Here is a 15,041-nt window from a genome sequence, read left to right as displayed (position 1 = left end):
ATTACAATCATTAATCATGAGATACAACAAGTGATAAATCATAGATACCAATAGGAGAAGGTAGTAGAAAAGATGAGAAGGAAGATGAGAAGGATAATAATCATACAGCCCTCCTACAAAAGAAGACAAACATTTTTGCAAACCAATAGTGAGTTGCAAAATCTGCAACTTTTCCCTTGCAATTTCAGCCAAGTTAGTTGGTCCTACCCAGGGGTGAAATCCAGCAGGTTCTGACAGGTTCTGAAGAACCGGTAGCGGAATTTTTTGACTAGTTTGGAGAACCGGCAAATACCACCTCTGGCTGGCCCCAGAGTGGGGAGGGAATGGAGATTTTGCAGTATCCTTCCCCTGCCACGCCCACCAAGCCACACCCACAGAACCGGTAGTAAAAAAAAAATTGGATTTCACCCCTGGTCCTACCTGACCCCCGAGTTGCCCGTCCTGTCTAGGATGCACCATGAGCTTCTGAAGCCCAGATCACACCCAGAGCCTTGGGGAAAGAGGGTGGGGGGAGGGGGAGTGGCGGTGTTTTAAAACAGATGGAAATGCAATTTTTTAAAAGCAGGACTAGCAGATGGTAAAAGGCAGGGAAGCGCATCAGCACTGTGCCAAAGTCAGTTTGCGAGTTTTCATGCCTTCCGCTAAGATCAGGCAATGGCTCCCTTGAGGAAGGCAGGTGATGGGATTTCGAGGGGTGGTTTATTATGTTTATTATTTTCCCCTGCTGCAAATGCTGGAAATTAAAAAAAAAAACGATGGAGCAGCAGACAGGAACACGGGAAGGATTTCCAGAAAGGGGGGGGGGATGTTCAGGATGATGGGAGCTGGGAGACCAAAGATTAATACCGGTAATAGTCCTTGATTTACAGTGCTTCATTTAGCGACCATTTTGACTAGTTTGAAAAACAGGGATTTATATCTAACCCCTTTTTAATTGGCCAAAAAAATAATAATAATAGGTCTGCAGGTGGGTTTCTTATGGACCATTCATTTGAGTTCTTCAGGGACTAATTATTGTTGCTTTATTTGCATTGCTGGCCTCCTTTTTTTATTGCACAAATGTCATTTTTCCTCCCTGCAAGATCGTTGCTTAATGCAACAGCTGTTAAACAACGTGGCTTTCAGGCCCCGCCCACATCTATGACCACGCCCACTTAATGAAATTCTAATGCTGAGACTAGAGCCAATCAGAGAAAAAAAACAATGCCCTGAGCCAATGAGGAAACAGTGCGACCGCCGTCAGTTAGCGGGAAAAGGCGGGAACAAAGGGGTTCACTCGCTGTGGTTTATGAATGGCTAATGAATGGGAGGACCTCGATTTTTTTTTTTCTATTCCTCCAATGGCAGGTCGTGTTGACCCGAGGAACTAGAAACAAACGTGGCTAAGAGGCTTGTGATTGGCTCCTAGGCGGAAAAAAGGGCAGGGCTTCCCTTAGATTTCCCTCAATGACAAAAACCGCCTCCTCCGGAGGGCAAGTAACAGCGCGCGGAAAAAGCAGAGGTTTTCATAGGGCGAGAAATAAACAGTGGGCGGGGCACTGGTTTCCTTCCCAACCAATGGCAGGAGGAGGAGGAGATAGCGCGCGCGACGAAAGCCGAGGCGGTCATAGGACGAAACAAGGATTAAAGGCGGGGCTTCTTCTTTCCAACCAATAGCAGGCGCGATCGCCAGGGTGGGCGGTGCCGGGGCGGCCATCGGGGTTTCTCCTCAGGCGACGGCGGGAAGGATTTTGCGGCCGGTTTTTCCTTCTTTCCTTCGTGATGGATGCAGCCGAGGTCGAATTCCTGGCGGAGCGAGAGATGGTCACCATCATCCCCAACTTCAGCCTGGACAGGATTTACCTCATCGGGGTGAGGCCTTCGGGACTACAACTCCCATGCTCCTTGCCGGCGGGGGGTTATGGAACTGAAGTCCCGAAACGAGATGTCCGTTGTTGTCCGGGGGAGGGGTGGTTACACTTCATCTCCCATCGGCCCAAGTGCCGCTGGTGGCTGAGGATTATGGGGGTTGTAGTTGCCTACGTTTAAACTGCCCTCAGCCCCGACTGGGATAGACGCTGGTAGGGGATTATGGGGTTTATGGCTAATGCTTTAAGGAGGTCCTCAACTGCTCCCATCAGCCCCGGCTAGATTATGTGTTGGCAAGGGAGTGTGGGATTTGTAGTCCCCAACGTTTATTCCAAAGGATCCCTTTTGTTGTGGGGGGAGGGGAGGGGGAGATTCCCATTCCAATCAGCCCCAGCCTTCATGGCTGGGAGTGGGAGGTTATGGGATTTGTGATTAAAGAGTCCCATCATTCCCAACCGGGATGTTTTGACAAGGAATTATGGGATTTGTGGTCTCCCAAGATACTTTACATCCATGCCTGTGGGGATTTCCATCCCCATCATCCCCAGCCAGCCAGCCTGCCTGAGCAGCTTCCTTGGGAAAATCCTTTGGAAATAGAGAGAGATTTGGAAGGTCCCAACTTTTTTCGTGGGGGGGGGTGGGGGAAGTGTCGCAGGTAAGGGTGGGCAGGTGGGCCATTTGAGGGGGGGTCTCTTGCTGAGTTTCTCCCTCTTGCAGGGCGAGCTGGGCCCCTTTAACCCGGGGCTGCCTGTGGAGGTGCCTCTCTGGCTGGCCCTCAACCTGAAACAGAGGCAGAAGTGCCGGCTGGTGGCCCCTGACTGGATGGATGTGGGTAAGGAGTGCCACGTTTCACCCTCTTCGCACCCTCAACCCCATGTTCCCCTGCCCAGGTTCCCTTTGGGCCTTTCAGCTTGTTGCACAGGAAGCCAGCAAGCTAGACGTCCTTCTCATTGTATTGCAGGCAGTCCTCAGTTTACAACCACAATTGAGTCTAAATTTTACGTTGCTCAGTGAAACATTTATTTCTCCCATTTTACGACTTTTCTTGCCACCTTCGTTAAGTGAGTCACGGCAGTTGTTAAATTAGCAACAGGGTTGTTAAGTGAATCTGGCTTCCCCGTTGACTTTGCCTGGTCAGAAGGTTGCAAAATGACTCCTGAAACACTGCAACCGTCATAAATATGAGTCAGTTGTCAAGAATGTAAATCCCACGAACATTGGGATGCTGCAACGATCATAAATATGAGAAATGGTTATAAGTCACTATTTTCAGTGCCGTTGTAACAGACTAAATGAACCGTTCTAAGTCGAGGACTCCCTGTATTGACTTATTTATACCCAGCTGTTACTAGTGTTATAAATAACTCAAGGTGGTGAACATGCCTAATACTCCTTCCTCCTCCTATTTTCCCTCAAAACAATAATCCTGTGAGGTGGGTTGGGCTGAGAGAGGGAAACAGGCCCAAAGTCACCCAGCTGGCTTTCTTGCTTAAGGTGGAACTAGACTACTGTCTCCTAGTGATTGGCCTGAAATCACCCAATTGCCTACGGCAGAACTAGAACTCGCTGTCTCCTGGTTTCTAACCTGGTTTTTAAAATAAAAACTTCTGGGGAATTTCTCTTACAACTCATTTTTTTAATTGCTTTACAGAAAAGTTGGAGCAAATGCGAGATCAGGAACGCAAAGAGGACACTTTCACCCCAATGCCTAACCCTTTTTACATGGAATTAACTAAGTTGTTGCTGAACTAGTGAGTAGGTTTCTTATTCGTAATAATGCTTGGAAATACAACAAATTCTAATTCTGCCAGAGCACAAAAAAACTAGGATTGCATTGGATTGGAAATTGCCAAGAAATCTACAAACTGCAAATGCTCCAGAGCACTTTTCTAATCTGTTTGCACCTATTATTTTATATAATATATAGTTATCTAATGTTAATAATGCATATATATGTTGCTTGACATTTTTGGTTTGTATTTAGAAGCTAATTAATATTGTTTATATGAAGGATTTCTTCTAACAACATGTGTGACCGCTACCTTTTTGTAATCTCACCAATCTATTTCTTTTCTGCATTAGTGCTGCAGATAATATTCCAAAGGCTGATGAGATAAGAACTTTGGTTAAGGATATCTGGGACACGCGAATAGCGAAACTTCGTGTATCTGCAGATAGTTTTGTCAGGCAGCAAGAAGCTCACGCCAGGGTAAGAAAAGAGCAATCTGCTGAAAGGGTTGTAGTCCTTGGAAGAATATTTATGAAAGTGATACTATTACTGTATGTCAATTCTAGTATATTAGAATATATTTTTATTACTTGATAGCAGTGATAGTACTATGTAGTCTTGCAGGTATAGAGAAGTTTTGTACACAAATGCCTGCAAACATACAATTGTGTATATGGCTTGACTGCAGTCTACTGAAATGATGACTTGTGTTGTGTATGTGGCTGTGTATCCAAATGCATATTTCTAAATGCCCATGATAAAAGTGTGTGTTTTGTAATAAAAGTACACATTAGTGGCTGTGTACTCTTTAGTCTAACAAGCTAAGATTTGCAAGTTGATTATCACTTATCTGAATGACGGGTATGCATTTTATTCCTCATTTATGCGCCCTCAAATCAGGAAAAGACTGCAGCTTACATCATTCCCAGCCACTGAATGGATTATAACATTTCATTATGGGTGCAGGTCACAACTGTTGACCTACCTTCCAAATTCTTTTAGCCAATATGGAATATAAATTGAAGGAGCGTTATAAACTATGCTTACAGAAGCCCTGCTCTGGTGCATTTTGGGATCAGTTTAAGTTCTGGGAAAGAGGAAAATAAATGTATAGAGACATTTCAAAACTAATTAAAGAAGAAATGCAAAAAAAGTGATTACAGAAGAGGGTTTAATGAAATGCAATCTAAATTATCTTCCAGTTATTGTCAGATGCTAACTTATCATCAGTCACAGGAACTAAAGACCGGCTTACTTTTAAAAAGTGAATGGTGCAATTCTGAAGGTTAACCTCTGGCACTTATATTACTTCAAGTTGTGTTGTTTTCTTTCTTTTTAATAAGCTGGACAATCTGACTCTGATGGAGATCAACACCACCGGTCCTTTCCTCACCCAAGCTTTGGATCACATGTACAAGTTGCGATCAAACCTCCAGCCAGGAGTGACTGTTGAATCCCAGGAATTTTGACAGCAGGGGGTTTTTGTGAACAGAACGATTCTTTTCAGCCTTTACCTCTCAGGCGTTCATGGGCTTCAGAGCAGAACTATGCTGTGGCAAATTGTGATGTAACGTTCTTCACAGCATTTGCTTGTGGGGAAAAAAACGGCCTGCTAAACTATCATCAGCCTAGTACCTCTGCCAGTGATACCGCAGTGTTGGTGTTGTCTTTGGTGGGTGAGGAGGACACTTGACTCCCCTTGGCAAGCAGGCTCTTGCCCAACACACTCCCAAGTGCTGCAGGACTGCCCTTTCAAGATGCATCAGTGTAACTATTCACGGTTGCCTGGCTTTTGTGCTAGCTTGTTTTCCTAGTGTTTGTAAGTTGGAAGGAGGAAACAAGTAAGTTGCACCTCTGATGGATGCTGTTCCTTCAAGGCCATGACCTTCTGATCTTTATGGAAAAGGAGATTATTTTAGTCTTCTGACTGCATAGTTCTCGGCAGCTGCCTGGGAAGTGACTTGTGCCTGGCAACTCAACTTTACATGCAACATTGGGTTCGCCACTGTGTTACTCACTGGAATCTACCTGCCCATTACCTTCAGATATAAAGGAATGTTTTTCTCCCAAAGGCCAAGAATGTGATCACTGAGGTATGGTGCCTTTTTGTGTGTGTCTGCCAAAAGAGAAAGAACAGCTTTGTGAAGAAACGAAGCCACAAAACCCACAGAGTTTGGCTTCAGTCCCATTTTTCTTTTAAATGCTTGCTGTGGAGACTGTGACTAAACCAGCTGTTTGCAAGTAGCCAGATTCTAGCTGTATTAATCATATAAGCATTTTCACTGTTAGTCATAATAACACATGTTGTTAGCCATCAATTTTTAAATATTTGTAGACAGCGCTTACCAATGCGGGGGCACTACAGGGATTTGCTGTAGTGTTTTATTAGGTAATGATCAAATAAATATTTTAAAAAGCAGTACATTGCTGCAGTTGTAACTCTCTGACCTCTACTGCGGGTTACGCTGCAGAACATTTTGGATTCAGAAGAGTGTGCATAAGAAAATGAGTGTTGCGTAACACACTGACTTGTCCATGTTTATGAAAAAGCTTATCAAAAACGAGGGTTAAACATTTGTAAAGTGGAACTTCAATGTAAGTCGTTGCCTTTTGCATGTAAGTTTTCTTCTTTACTTTCAGTTTTCAGCACTGGTATTAAAGTTTCAGTAAATGAATCTTATTCAGCAAACTAGCACTTTTACATTAGATTGTGACTTTTTTGCAGGTGAATCTAATACGTACTAAAACAACAACATATACCTTTAACCTAAATCCTCTGAAGTCTGAGCCCCTATTAATTTTTAGTGAGGAATCAAAGCTTCAAATATTAAAGCAATTGTTATGCTTGTTCAGATATACCTTTCTTTTCAATACACTCATACGTTTTTCTACACATATTTTATCTTAGGGCCTGTTTGAAATCCAGCTTGACTGGATGCTGGCGGGGGATTCCTATCCTAATTTAACCCAGATTATGTGAATATTCATTCAGACGGTGTCAGCATCAGCTTTCCTGCTTTAGCTGCCATAAGAAACGGGGAGGGATTAGGTATGGAGCAGAGGGGGGGAAGAGAGCAGGAGGGGGTTTGTCTTTGTAGGAGGGTACTTCGGGGAAATCGAAACTACATTTCAGAAGGGGATGGCCGACCAACTGTCCTGACATTCCTGATGGATGACGCTGCCAGACGTGTTGCCACCTGACCTTTGGAAGACCTTTAGATTGGCTGAGAAACTATAAACACGAGGGGGGGAAGAAGCTTAGTAGATGCATTTCGCGCGTTTTGATCACTTCCAGCTTTTCACTGGGATGTTAATCTTTTCATATTCAGTAAAAGTACCAAATTCTTCAAAATGCTTGAGTTTGGGGTTTTCTTTCCTGGATACTGAAGGAAGCATACCTGACATTAAGCTGGAAGTCATCTCAGTCATCCCGGACAAAACCCGAGGGGACTGAAAATCCAAAGTATGTCAGATCGTGGGAGTGATGACGAAGGGAAGATGGGGGCAGCAAGTTCAACCGCCCTCCAGTCGGAAAGAGAAACTGCAGAATGGCTGGAAAAACTCCGTTTGGAACCGGAGGAAGCTAGATGGTCCAAGGGTGTGGGCAGACTGCCGGACTGGGGAGAGAATCCCCGGGGAGTGACGACTTCCAGACCCCGGAAAAGGGAGGCAGTGTGGATGCAACAGCAGAAGGAACGTCTCATGATAGATCAAGCCTTGCAGCTTATCCGTGATGTGGAAGAAAGCAGAAAAAACCGTGAGTCTTTTGAAACTCCTGTGGAAAAGGGGGAAGCAGACCCCAGGGGGGAGGCAGAAGAGACAGCCTGCGGGGGAGAGGAAGAGTTTGAGGAGGGAACATCCCAGGCTTCGGCAGCTCGAGGAAGAGATGCAGCCGGCCAGAGAACCCCAGCCCTGCAGGCCCCCCCCCGCAGACGTAAAAAGCCAAAAATCCCCCCCCTTCCTGGAAAGTTTGATGGAAATCCTAAAACCTTGGGATTTTTCCTGACCCAAGTGTGGAACCACATGCAAGATTGGGGGGAGGACTACGAAACAGAGGCGGCTAAAGTCAGAAGCGTTGCGAATGCCCTAGAGGGAGTGGCGGCTGAGTGGATGGTAGTTCTCCACAATAACAACTCCCTCCTGCTGAGAAATTACAACCAGTTCATGAGGGCCCTTAGAAGACGTTTTGAAGATCATTTAGCTGAACGAAAGGCGAGACTCAGAATGAAGAGCATTCAGCAGGGCCGGAGGCCGGTGGCAGAGTATATCCAAGAGTTTCGTGAACTGGCACCTTATATGACAGGCTGGTCAGAAATGGCGCTTTTGGAGAGTTTCAAGGATGGATTGAATGATGAGATATATCGAGATTGCAGGAGCATGGGGGTCCCCGATGATTTGGATAGATGGTACATAGTAGCTGAGGATGTGGAGATCGAGCTGAAACGGAGCGAACTCCGAGGAAGGCGGATGGGGGACCAGTCATCCTCTCTCTACCGTAAGGGGGCGCCCAAGATGACTGGCGGGAAGACCGAATTCAAACCCAAGTCAAAGCCCTTCACCTGTTTCAAATGTGGGAAGGAGGGTCACCGGGCGGCCGAATGTCTCTCCAAACCACCGCCAAAAGCCACCGGGGCCAGCCAAAAGAAAAGCGATAAAATACCCGCCAAAACCCGCGGCACCGCCCTGAAAGGAGAAGTCGTTGAGTTCACTCCCCGGAACCAGCGTGAGTTGGGAACTCCGACCAACGATGACGACAGCGAGACAGACTCCGACTCGGACACCGATGAACGGGTGAGTCACACGGAAGAACCCTTACTCATCCCCGTAGAAGTAAGGGTGCCCTCCACAGGAACTCACGCGCAATTGTTAGCCCTGTTGGACTCGGGGTGCACTAGGTGCATAATTAGCCCCAAAGTAGTGGAGGAAATGGGACTGAGACTGAAAACGTTAAAAAGACCCATTGCATTTTGTCAATTAGATGGATCGATTGCAGGGGGGGGCCCAGCTAGTTTTATGACCGAACCCCTCGAACTACACTTGGGGAATCACATAGAAAAGCTCAGCTTTATTGTAGCCCCTGGCATGGAAAGGCCCCTAATTCTAGGACTGCCCTGGCTTCGAAAATGGAACCCACGAGTAAATTGGAAAACGGGGGTCCTGCGCATCCGTACGGCAGAACCACCTCCCGAAAAGGAAGGCCCCTCCCTAAGGGACGACATAAGACCAGAAGGGGCCGCAGTAGCCATTAACTATATTGAGGGAGAAGAGAAAATTCCGAAGGAATATTGGGACCTCAAGGAAGTGTTTAGTGAAAAAGCTTCTGATAATCTGCCTCCCCACAGGGCCACTGACTGCACCATTGAAATACTCCCAGGGGTGAAGCTCCCCAAACCAAAAATATACCCCATGACACCTCGAGAATTGGAGGAATTGCGAAATTTTATTGACAAAAACTTAGAACGGGGATTTATCGAACGAGCCAAACCCAAGGTAGCAGCGCCAGTAATGTTCCGCGAAAAGAAAGATGGATCCTTCAGATTAGTTGTTGATTATAGAAACATGAACGCCATTTGCGTGGAAAATGTCTATCCCCTCCCACTTATGAAGGACATGTTGGCCCATTTAGGAAAGGGAAAAATTTTTACCAAACTTGATTTAAGAGAGGCATACTACCGAGTAAGAATAAAAGAGGGAGATGAATGGAAGACAGCATTTAATTGCCCACTGGGGTGTTTCCAATTTAGAGTACTCCCTTTTGGACTACAGGGGGCCCCGGCCGTATTCATGCAGTTGATCAACGAAGTGTTGCATGAGCATCTATATAAGGGGGTGTTGGTCTATTTGGACGATATTCTAATTTATTCTGACAACATGGCCGACCATATAAGATTGGTTCGAGCGGTCTTGAATAAACTCAGAGCAGCTGAACTCTATGCCAAACTTTCTAAATGTGAATTCCATCAAGACAAAATCGACTATCTTGGATATCGTATATCACATGAGGGAATAGAGATGGACCCGGAAAAGGTCCGGGCAGTAATGGAATGGGCCGCACCGCGCACCCGTAAACAGTTACAGAGTTTCTTAGGGTTTGCTAACTTTTATAGACAATTTATCCCCTCTTTCGCAAAAATCGCACTGCCAATTACAAACTTGCTCAAAACAAAAGGGGAAATAAAACCCAAACCCTCGAAACCACTAGAATGGACTATGGACTGTCAGGCCGCTTTCGAAAAACTGAAAAGGCTGTTTGCAGCTGAACCTGTGCTCAAACACCCCGACATAGAACAACCTTTTGTAATACAAGCGGATGCTAGCGACGTTGCCGTAGGAGCGATACTCTTGCAAAAGAATGAGAATGGAATATTACAACCCTGTGCTTACACATCCCGTAAACTATCTGAAACAGAAAGGAGATGGGCCATATGGGAGAAGGAAGCGTTTGCAGTTAGATGGGCGCTGTTAACATGGAGACAATTTTTGGAGGGGGCAAAACATCCTTTCGAGGTGTGGACTGACCATAAGAATCTAGAAGCATTAAAAACACCACGCAAATTGTCACCCAAACAGGCACGCTGGGCCCAACATTTCAAGCGTTTCAATTTCACTTTACGTTACCTTCCTGGGGGAAAAAATTTCATGGCAGACGCACTTTCCAGATTGCCACAGTACAACAGCATAAAGAAGGAACTGGTTCAACCAATGATCCCCTTAACGCAATTGGCAACACCCGTCACTACCAGAGCGCAGAGTAAAACCGATCCAGAACTCTCAGGGGATTTACTCGAAAAGTTACGAGAAGCACTAAAAGTTGACGAGTGGTTTAAACTCCACTCGAATGAATGCACACTTCGCGATGGACTAGCTTGGGTTGGATCGAAATTGTATGTTCCGTCCACATTAAGACCAACCGTATTGAAATATGCGCATGATGCCAAAGCCGCAGGACACTTTGCGTTTGTCAAAACTTTACATCTTGTTAAGAGACAGTTTTGGTGGCCTGCACTAAAAAAGGACATACAGACATATGTGGCTAGTTGTCCAGTATGTGCCTCGGCTAAAAGACCTCCAGGAAAATCCCCTGGATTACTGCAAAGTGTGGCTAGACCGAACGCCCCATGGAAGGAAATATCTATGGATTTTGTGGTGGACTTACCCGACAGTGAGGGCTGCACTGTCATTTGGGTAGTAACTGATTTGTTTTCTAAACAAGTACATTTCATACCTTGCTCAAAGATCCCTTCAGCAAAAACCCTCGCAAAGTTGTTTATTCGACAGATTTACCGACTACATGGGTCTCCTAAAAGAATAATTTCTGATAGGGGTGTGCAATTTACTTCCAGTTTCTGGAGAGAATTTTTAAGATTGATAGGCTCCGCACAGGGGTTGAGTTCCAGTCACCACCCTCAGACAAATGGTGCTTGTGAAAGAACCAATGGGGTACTCGAACAATACCTTAGATGTTACGTGAATTACCAACAGGACAATTGGGTAGACTTGTTGCCATTTGCAGAAGTGGCGTATAACAATTCTGTGCATAGTAGCACCGGGTTCACCCCTTTTAAGGTTGCATCAGGCCAGGATTTTGTACCCATTCCCGAGTTACCTCAAGAGGATCCTCAAAATCCCTCTTTGATAGACTGGATAGAACAATTAAGGAGCACCTGGACAGTGACTCGTAAGGCATTAGATGAGGCACACCGAGCTCATAAGGCACAAGCCGATAAGAAAAGGTCCCCAACTCACATTTACAAAGTGGGGGATAAAGTTTATTTGTCTACCAAATACTTACAAACCACCCAGAGGTCTAAAAAGCTGGGGCCTAAGTATGTAGGACCATTCCCTGTGATCAGACTGATAAATCCAGTGACAGTTGAATTAGAATTACCAAAAACTTTGAGACGAATACATCCTGTATTTCATGTTAGTTTATTGAAACCTGAACACTCATCTCCCCTAAGGGTTGATCATAGCAACCCTCCAATTCCCATCCTAGTAGAAGGGGAGCAACATTTTGAGGTTAAGGAAATCTTGGACTCTAGAAAACACCATGGTAAAATCCAATATCTGATTGCCTGGAAACATTTTCCACTATCTCAGGCTGAATGGGTAAATAAACGGGATGTCCGAGCTCCCAAGAAAGTTCAACAGTTCTATGCCAAATACCCTGATAAACCTTGATCATTGTATATATTCTGTTTCTCTTTCTCTTTTTCCTTTTAATTAGGACTAACGTCTCTTCTGCAAGAGGGGCCGAATGTCAGCATCAGCTTTCCTGCTTTAGCTGCCATAAGAAACGGGGAGGGATTAGGTATGGAGCAGAGGGGGGGAAGAGAGCAGGAGGGGGTTTGTCTTTGTAGGAGGGTACTTCGGGGAAATCGAAACTACATTTCAGAAGGGGATGGCCGACCAACTGTCCTGACATTCCTGATGGATGACGCTGCCAGACGTGTTGCCACCTGACCTTTGGAAGACCTTTAGATTGGCTGAGAAACTATAAACACGAGGGGGGGAAGAAGCTTAGTAGATGCATTTCGCGCGTTTTGATCACTTCCAGCTTTTCACTGGGATGTTAATCTTTTCATATTCAGTAAAAGTACCAAATTCTTCAAAATGCTTGAGTTTGGGGTTTTCTTTCCTGGATACTGAAGGAAGCATACCTGACAGACGGGAGTACAGTATTAGTGTGGTTGTGAGGCATCCCAGAGTAAATTGTTACTACCATGAAATCCCAAGTGAAACTGCTAAAAGATTGGATCTGTCTTGTCCAAGCTCCATTTCTAATACAAAGGGGCTGATAGAGCTTCTATTTAACGGTGGGTGGGTGGTCTGGGAAAATAATCCTTTGTCATGATTTAGGAACATTTTATTACTTTTTTTTTTTTTTTTGGATGTCGTCAGAAATTACAGCCATATATTCATAAATACCTAATAACTACATTCAACAAATATATTACATTACATTTAAGTCAAAACAAGTACACTTAAAACAAGCTGAATTTGTTTCACAGCATCTACTGCCCCAGCCTGGGCCTTTGCCCTCCTCTTCCTCCTCATCTCCCCTCACGCTCTGTGCTTTTTTTTTTTTTTTTTGCAGAAGAAATCCTACGCATGACACCGAACGACGGTCCAAGGGAGAGCAAATGAGTTCTTTTTCAAAAAAATAAAATAAAAATTGCAAGCATTGGGCCAGGACGCTTATGGAGGGCATGGGAGTGGGGAAGAACAAGAGTAATTATCACAATGATGGAGAGAAGGAAAGGAAAAACATTTGCAAAGATGGATTGGTCCAAAGTGGGCTATTGTTTGTTTGTTTGTTTGTTTGTCACCCCCCCCCCCACGTTAGCACCTTTTAATCTCTGCCTTTATCTGTTTTGCATCATGGGTGGGAAAGTATTTCAAACGTCACCGGGCCTGTTTTGGGGAAACAGTGGTTTGCTCTGGCAGTTTGCTCGCCAGCTTCTGCAGCTTAGATTGGCCTCCAACCAAGCTTGACTAAGTGCACATTCGTTCTTTAATACATGGAAATCAAGCCAATTGGCTCTCCTGCGCATCCTTAAAAAGCACATGTCGGTTGGGCCCGGGGAAAACTGAAGCCACATGATGCAAAATGTAGCCGACATCTTATTTATTGGAGAAGGGGGAAATAGTGCAATTACGCGTAGAAGGATGATTGCAACAGCTTGGGTCCGTATTGCCCCCCCCCCCTCTCCGCCTCCGTCCCTTATCAGGAAAAACCTTGCAGAAAAGAAAAACAAAAAAAAACCATGATCACTATCTTTTGACGGACGTTGCTCCCATAGCTGATAAGCAGGATGTGAAAAAATTTGCTCTGTGAAACCGCATCTTTGAGTGGGACAGCGGCTTTCTTTACTGAGCCAGAAATGGAGAATGCCATTTTTCTCACTTGGCTTTCTTTAAGGGCAGCCTTCGTTATGCTGTCTTACTGTCCCTTAAATGTATTTGTTGTGTTAATTTGGCCTTCTTCCAAGGCTGGCTTTTGTAAATCCATCACAAAAAGGCCTGAATATATTGCGGTCTCCTAGCTGAATCCTTTCCAGCAGCCTTGGACCAGGGGATAAAAACCCTTTCCAAGTTTTGCTTTTTGGTAACATCTAAAGGATGCCGTCACGACGACATTAAAAAAAAAAAAAAAGCTTTCCCCCCCCCACCCACCCCTCTGTTGAAGGCAAACCTCCAAGTATCATCAGAGACAGAAAAAGAAAATAACTTGAATGTCTTTTCATGATTTCTGCTCTTCTTTCTCATGCTTCATGAGAGCTGATTGTCTTAGGTGATCATCACAGAGGGATGTTCAGACCTGGGCCGATTTACATACTCCGGTAAATAAATCAAGAGTACTTGGCCGCAACTAAGAACAAGACTTTTTAAGATAAGTCACTAAATTTGCTCTTTAAATGTCCCTCGTCAGGCAGTTTCTTCTGAAAAATGGCAAGGACTTTGGTATTAAGAGTTGCATAGAATTGGGAAGCCTCCAGGTGAGGCTTGGTCAGCTTAGATGAAGCAGCTGCACTGGCTGAATTTATATTTCTAAGCAGCCACGGAAAGCATTCGGTTCTCTTCCCCTGTAAGTATCATACAGTCCTACGAGAGTGCTTTTTCCATTGGCAGTTCCTTTGTTTGTTTGTTTTCCAATAGCGCTATAAACGCAGCATTGCACATCAGCCATTAAATCAAAGGATAAGAAATTATGAAAATAAATAAATAAAAAGAATCTGGTAAATTTTTGCTGCTGCAAAGAGACTTAAAAACCTAAGCCTAAACCCTTTAGGTCAGTGTTTCTCAACCTTGGTAGCTTGAAGATGGGTGGACTTCAACTCCCAGAATCCCCCAGCCAGCAGCGCTGGCTGGGGGATTCTGGGAGTTGATGTCCACCCATCTTCAAGCTACCAAGGTTGAGAAACACTGCTTTAGGTGAAAGGTGAATTCATAAATTCAATAAATATTCAAACTACATTGACATTAAGTTCAATCTCTTCCGGGCAATTTATGAATTATATAAAGAGGTTGGAGAATCAAGAGGAAGGGATCTACTTCGAAGAGAGCAAGAATAGGAACTGACCCTCCGTTGGGAGAGGGGCTCTCCCATCGAGTCTTGAAATGAAATGTAGTGTGGTCAGTTCTCAGGGACATTAGCGGTTGGTCAGCAAAGGAAGGCCGGTGGCTGCTCAGAATTAGGCAAAATCTAACTAGTCCGAGCAGTTCAAAAGTCATGGAATGGGCAGTGGTAGACTTGCTTCCGCCAGCTAAATCTGTTGCGGGTCATTTAATTTGGTTATTTACATTAAGCAAAGCAGGGGCTTGGAACACATGCAGAGCCTTGCAATCCTACGATTTTCTGGGTGATGCTGTATAGCCAGCATGCCCAACCCTACAGCCAACGGCGAAGGGTGCTAGGAATTGTAGTACACCCACCGCTAAGGGTTGCAAACTCCTTCCCACT

The 15,041-nt window shown here is 44.9% G+C and overlaps 2 protein-coding genes across 3 annotated transcripts; both read left to right on the top strand.

The window, feature by feature from the left end:
* Positions 1-1,656: 1,656 nt before the first annotated feature.
* On the top strand, positions 1,657-12,763 carry GINS2 (GINS complex subunit 2). Of its 2 annotated transcripts, none has more exons than XM_034426569.3 (5): positions 1,657-1,851; positions 2,566-2,680; positions 3,500-3,599; positions 3,931-4,057; positions 12,675-12,763. In XM_034426569.3, exons 1-5 carry the CDS (start codon positions 1,762-1,764, stop codon positions 12,690-12,692), a joined length of 450 nt encoding a protein of 149 aa, XP_034282460.1. In that variant the 5' UTR covers positions 1,657-1,761; the 3' UTR covers positions 12,693-12,763. The 2 variants fall into 2 exon arrangements, with proteins under 2 accessions (XP_034282460.1, XP_034282459.2); XM_034426568.3 differs by lacking the exon at positions 12,675-12,763 and adding an exon at positions 4,921-6,252.
* Positions 6,581-12,191, top strand: LOC148112252 (uncharacterized). The gene is made up of 2 exons (XM_087877098.1): positions 6,581-8,368; positions 11,805-12,191. Exons 1-2 carry the CDS (start codon positions 7,043-7,045, stop codon positions 11,808-11,810), a joined length of 1,332 nt encoding a protein of 443 aa, XP_087733224.1. The 5' UTR covers positions 6,581-7,042; the 3' UTR covers positions 11,811-12,191.
* Positions 12,764-15,041: the final 2,278 nt, after the last annotated feature.

The sequence above is a fragment of the Pantherophis guttatus genome, chromosome 11 (assembly GCF_059756535.1).
Source record: "Pantherophis guttatus breed Tessera chromosome 11, ASM5975653v1, whole genome shotgun sequence".
In the NCBI taxonomy this organism is placed as follows: Eukaryota; Metazoa; Chordata; class Lepidosauria; order Squamata; family Colubridae; genus Pantherophis; species Pantherophis guttatus.
Note: the sequence above shows the minus strand (reverse complement) of the source record. Positions and strands in the feature narration are given on the sequence as shown.